General features: G+C 39.2%; 1 protein-coding gene across 1 annotated transcript in view; it reads right to left on the bottom strand.

Moving 5' to 3' along the window:
- Nucleotides 1-3,902: 3,902 nt before the first annotated feature.
- Nucleotides 3,903-6,000, bottom strand: part of EPN3 (epsin 3) — a 44,890-nt gene continuing 42,792 nt past the window's right edge. Inside the window, exon 10 of the mRNA XM_075177916.1 lies at nucleotides 3,903-4,427. Coding sequence (XP_075034017.1) covers nucleotides 4,054-4,427 — 374 coding nt within the window. The 3' untranslated portion in view covers nucleotides 3,903-4,053. The remainder of the gene's footprint in view (nucleotides 4,428-6,000) is intronic.

Genomic DNA, 6,000 nt, shown 5'->3' with positions numbered 1-6,000 from the left:
AGCCCCCTGTGACACAGTTTCCTCTTCCCCTTAAAAACCACAAACGCACAAATCTAGGCCGTCTGCTCTTACTCTCACACATACATATGAGGACTTCATGGACAAGCAAGTATTTAAGGATTATATAGTAGCTGCAGTATAAGGCAACATGGAGGGCTGGTACCTGGGTAAGATCACATGAAGTTTGGTCAGTATTTGGAGTATGAATGGAGTATAATCATATGTCTTTGAAGAAATTGCAGTGTACTTGTTAGCACTGTAAGTACATAGTGTGTAAGGAAGTGAAATAGTTTCCTTTGCTTTGCAGAGGTTTAAATATGGCTGAGATTACGGAGCTTGTAATAGTTGGTTTACATTGTTTGTAACAGATTGAAATTGTAAATTATTTAAGTGATTGTAGTAAATGTTTGTATTAATTGTTAGTAAATGATAGAAAACGGTTGGGGAGATAATGCAGCCAATTTGGGAATAGTAATGAATTCTGAGACTCAGACACACACACATATACACATACACACACACACACACACACACACACCCTACATGAGGAAGTTATTTAGAAGTTATTTACAATTGGCAAGAGATTAGTTATATAAGTTATTTTACCTACACACAGATTGTCTTCTATGTTGAGATTATATTATATGTACCGTGTTTAAATTTATGTTTTTGAAATTATATTATTACATTATTGTGCAAGTAAAGATTTTATTTCATACTTATATATCTGCGTTGTGATTTTGAATTTTAGACCGTTTTGATACAGGAGATATTGTATATAGAACTCTGTGAGATATAGTAAATAGGAGATATTATATATAGAACTCTCTCAGATATAGTAAATTTAATTTAAAGGACTGAAGGCATGTGATTATGTAACGATCGCATCCAGGAACAGAATACGAAACTAGCGTGCGCAATTAAGGCATACCCACGGGATGTTCTTCAGTGGCCTAGCTAAAAGCCCCTTGGCCCAAGTACAAAACTTGAGTCTGGGTTCCCTAATGCCCCTTTCGCAAATTAGAAAACTATCTAAACTAAAGATTGACAGCCTGTGGCTAAGCAGATATTTTGGAACAAGTACCAGCATGTCCCAGTAAGACATGTTGCCAAAGCCTGCATTGAGTACAGTACCTAATACACATATTATGTATACACACAATATACAGATTACACAATTTATTTACAGTATACATACAGATATAGCATACAGGGATACATAAATACTTAATCATCACTTTCAACTGTCCTGATCCTAGGGCACTGTCTCGCAGCTTCTGGCCGGGACTGTTCTGAACATATGTCCAAAGCACCAACAACTGGCAGACTGACACACTGTAGTCTTCATTTCCAGCAGGCAGAATAGAGAAAGGAGGTATATAAGCACTGCAGACCAACAAAAACTGGTGCTGCCTAGGCAACCAATGGGAAGCTGCAAGCTCTTTTTGTCCCCATAGACAACTGCCCCCCTTTTTGCAGCCAACCAGCTGGCAGATTCGTTTCTGAGGGCACTGATAGTCATGACCCCTACTGCTTTGAGTCCCTGTTATAAATAGCCACTGATCTAGCTATATAATCAAAGTGTACCTGACAAGCAGATTTAAAGAATGTAACATTAATACCATAGTGTGAGTAAAGGCTGAATTGCTATATACAGTAACGCCATACCTCCCAACAGTCCTGATTTTGGTGGGGTGGTCCCCATTCTCAGACCCTGAAAGAGGTGTGGCCTATTGGGATGTGGGTGTGCCTTCACAAGAATGGTCCATGTGCCTTGGGTGGTTTGGGTGTGGGTTTATATTGTTCTGCTTTTTGTTTTTTTACGAGAAACAAAGTTACCATGCTTGGGAGAATTGGTTATCCAGTCGTGTCCTCTCAGTCTAGTTACTGCTTTCGTGGTAAAAGGTATAATGTAAATTCGGTATTGCCAGGGGCAGTTCTGTGGGCTGATTTTCCTGTGGCAGTTTGATGATGAAATTATCTTGGGAGCACAGTAAGAATGCTCTATACATGGGATATTCACACCCTCATGAAATAATTTAGCATATGAGACATGTACTATTTTATTTATTGGAGACTAATCCCCGGATTCCTATTTGCTCAAGATAAACTAGTTTATTCAAGGCACTGTTTATACGATCTGCTCTCTCCTGGGCAGGACACCTCCAACCCGTACAGTAAGATATACAGCAAGAGAGCAGTAAGAGATATACAGCAAGAGAACAGTAAGATATATACAGCAAGAGAACAGTAAGATATATATAGCAAGAGAGCAGTAAGATGTACACAGCAAGAGAGCAGTAAGATATATACAGCAAGAGAGCAGTAAGATGTACACAGCAAGAGAGCAGTAAGATGTACACAGCAACAGAGCAGTAAGATATATACAGCAAGAGAGCAGTAAGATATATACAGCAAGAGAGCAGTAAGATATACACAGCAAGAGAGCAGTAAGAGATATATACAACAAGAGAGCAGTAAGATATACAGCAAGAGAGCAGTAAGATATACAGCAAGAGAGCATTAAGATATATACAGCAAGAGAGCAGTAAGATATACAGCAAGAGAGCAGTAAGATATGCACAGCAAGAGAGCAGTAAGATATGCACAGCAAGAGAGCAGTAACATAAACAGCAAGAGAGCAATAAGATATATACAGCAAGAGAGCAGTAAGATATACAGCAAAAGAGCAGTAAGATATACACAGCAAGAGAGCAGTAAGATATACAGCAAGAGAGCAGTAAGATATACACAGCAAGAGAGCAGTAAGATATACACAGCAAGAGAGCAGTAAGATATACAGCAAGAGAGCAGTAATATATACAGCAAGAGAGCAGTAAGATATGCACAGCAAGAGAGCAGTAAGATATATACAGCAAGAGAGCAGTAAGATATACAGCAAGAGAGCAGTAAGATATACAGCAAGAGAGCAGTAAGATGTATACAGCAAGCGAACACTGAGATATACAGCAAGAGAGCAGTAAGATGTATACAGCAAGCGAACACTAAGATATACAGCAAGAGAGCAGTAAGATATATAGAGCAAGAGAGCAGTAAGATATACAGCAAGAAAGCAGTAAGATATATAGCAAGAGAGCAGTAAGATATCCAGCAAGCTGGACAGGAAGTGAGCTATCTACTCTGAAAACCCAACTTACCTTCTGATTTGAGCATTAAGAATGCACAATGCCCGGTTCCAGTCCCGCTCCCTGTATACCTCTCCGGTGTTCTCCTGTGCTGATTGGTGGATGCCAGCCTGGGAGAGAGTATAGTGCGTGCAATAACATGCTCTCTCCAAGGCGAATGGTATTCTGGAAGACCCCGTTTTTTATTTACTATACAGTGCACCAGGTGCTATATAGCAGCAAAAAAATAACATAAGACCTGGTGACAAGTCCTTATTACAAAGAACTATTATGGTTTTTGTCTGGGTACAGACCTAGGAGTGTGTGTCTGTGTTAAATATTTTGAAAGCCTGAGTTTTTCCCCTACAAACCCCCGGATAGATAATCTAGCTGTGATGTGTGGCGTTTCCAAAACCACCCAAAAAAATGATCCTATTAGTTGTGGTAAAGTTGTGGTTAACAAGTATTAAAATACAGGATGCAGGTGCCTAAAAAGGAGGTAGTTCTTGAACAAATTTCATCTACAAAACCTTAGTATCACAAAGCCTGAATCCAGCAGAATGATTGTTGGTGTGAATCAGCAATTATGTTAATAAACTTGGTAATAATAGCAATTTGACAGCTAAGTATTGTTACCCTAAATCTCTTCTCTCTCTCTAAAATGTTCTGTCCCACTTAGCAGTGACCCAGATTCATAAATAATACTCATTAAAAAATAATACCACGTAACGACCTCATCATTTTAGAAATAATTAAACTCACATATTGAACACCCAAAAAAAAATTTGTTTCTATTCAAACATATATTTCAAGATTTGTAAGCTGTAATTACATAGATTGATTGCATTTACTTTCAGGCTGTAATAAGAAATGATATATGCAGTACAATAAGCTCTGGGAGACGGATAACAGAACCAACCCCAACCAATTAGAGGAACGGATTATTGGCAGCCTGCACAGAATTGGGGCTTGGTTGAAGGAAAGGGTCAGGAAGTGGATTCAAGGCTGTCACTGGAGCAAATGGTAAATTCAGTGAAGGATAGAGGCTGACAGAAGGGGGGAAATTATGCATCTGCATCTGGAGTGGTGTAGGGGATGGCACTGTGAATCCGGTTATTGGTGTAAGAGTCCTTAAAGAGTTCATTCCAGCTTCTGCTGAGCTAGTCGGCATAAGACAGGCATTTTGCATTGACATAGGTGTTCCTGTAGAGGTAGGTACGGGAGAGGCAGCCCTCATTTGGTTCAAAGAAGGTTTCTGATCTCCACCCTGGAACGGGTTGATGGGTGATGGGGCTCTCAGACCTACAGGAAAATAAGAAAAGGGTGGTGGGTTCAAACGTATACAAAAATACTATAGACCATTTCACAAGGTTAGTCATCAAGGTCGTCGTGACCTTGTCTACCTCTAGTGTAGTGTTTCTCAACTCCAGTCCTCAGGACCCCCCTAGCAGTACATGTTTTCCATATCTCCTTGCTGGAGCACAGGTGTATTCATTACTGACTGACACAGTGTAGCAGGTGGTATAATTATTTCACTGGTCACCTGGCAATCCTGCACTGTTAGTGGGTGCTGAGGACTGGATTTGAGAAACACTGATCTACTGCAAGGGTTCCCAACATTACTCAATGTTGTAATACAACACGTGGTCCAAATGGAAATTTAGAAGTGGTGGTATGAAAAATGTAAGGGGAATGTAAGTGAATACAATTTAATAGTTTTGCAATGAAGGCGGTATGACATGCCACATCCACCACTGGATACCACTGAACATTTTTCACAGCTCTCCGAAATATAGAGATATTTTCATAAATAATAACTTAACCATGACAATGAATGTAACAAATCTAACCGTCAATAAAATATTTCCTTAATTTTATGAACCATTGACCATCCTCTTAACAATTCCTCACCATTCTACAAGACCTGAAATTATTTTGTGAAACCCAAATATCTTGTGATCCACTTACTGGTAATCACTGCTATAGTGAAAAAAAATATATATATATATATATTTTTTTTTTTTTTTTAATCGCTTACCTCAACAATTATTATTATAACAATCTCTCCTCATCCTACTTTTCTGTGTAACCCATTTTAATACCTTCTTTCTGAAGATCTATTTAGTTTGGTGAGAGGGTTATTCAATTGCGGTTATCTTGTCTTGTGAGGGGGTCAAAGTCTACAGTTCCAGGTTTGCCTATAGTAGCCTAATGCCAAGGAAAATAAAATGGGTTTTTTTTATTCGATCATCAATAAATTGTATTCTGTAACTTAGACAGGGGAAACTATGTAAACAATCTGCATAATTTATTTTCTCATGGTTTGTTTTTGTTGTTTGATTTTTTTTAATTGCAACTAAGCTCAGCTACTTGTATTTCTTTCCTGTGTTTTGGCAATATGGCAAAGACATGGATGTGAAAATTTAAAAACATAAGAGACAAAGATAATTGGAGGGGATAAGAGACAGGAGCAGGCTGCTGCTATAAATGGAGGCAATTTACAAAGCGAAAAAAATGTCTGAGGTGCATAAATGTGCATAGATTGCCTCCAAGGACCATAGGTTTACGGAGTAAGTTGGTGGCATGGGATGGTTTCGATGGGCCCGAGGGTGTTCCTTATAAAGTACAGAGTAGACACGTCTGTGTGACTAGTTTTGTAGAGCGGTAAGTGAATGACATTTCATTTTATAGAGTGAAATTATTCAAAGGAGGTAAACGGGCTGGCTGGCAAATTTTAGCCAGTGGGGGGGGCGGGGAACTTGGCTCAGCAGTCTATTAGGAACATTTTAAAGAACAGAAAAATGCAGGTAGCCTATGACCCAGGACAAGGTAACCCACTATGGGGCCCGGCAGATGCTCCCCAGCCCAGCCTGCC

The sequence above is a fragment of the Mixophyes fleayi genome, chromosome 6 (genome assembly GCF_038048845.1).
Source record: "Mixophyes fleayi isolate aMixFle1 chromosome 6, aMixFle1.hap1, whole genome shotgun sequence".
NCBI lineage: Eukaryota > Metazoa > Chordata > Amphibia > Anura > Limnodynastidae > Mixophyes > Mixophyes fleayi.
Note: the sequence above shows the minus strand (reverse complement) of the source record. Positions and strands in the feature narration are given on the sequence as shown.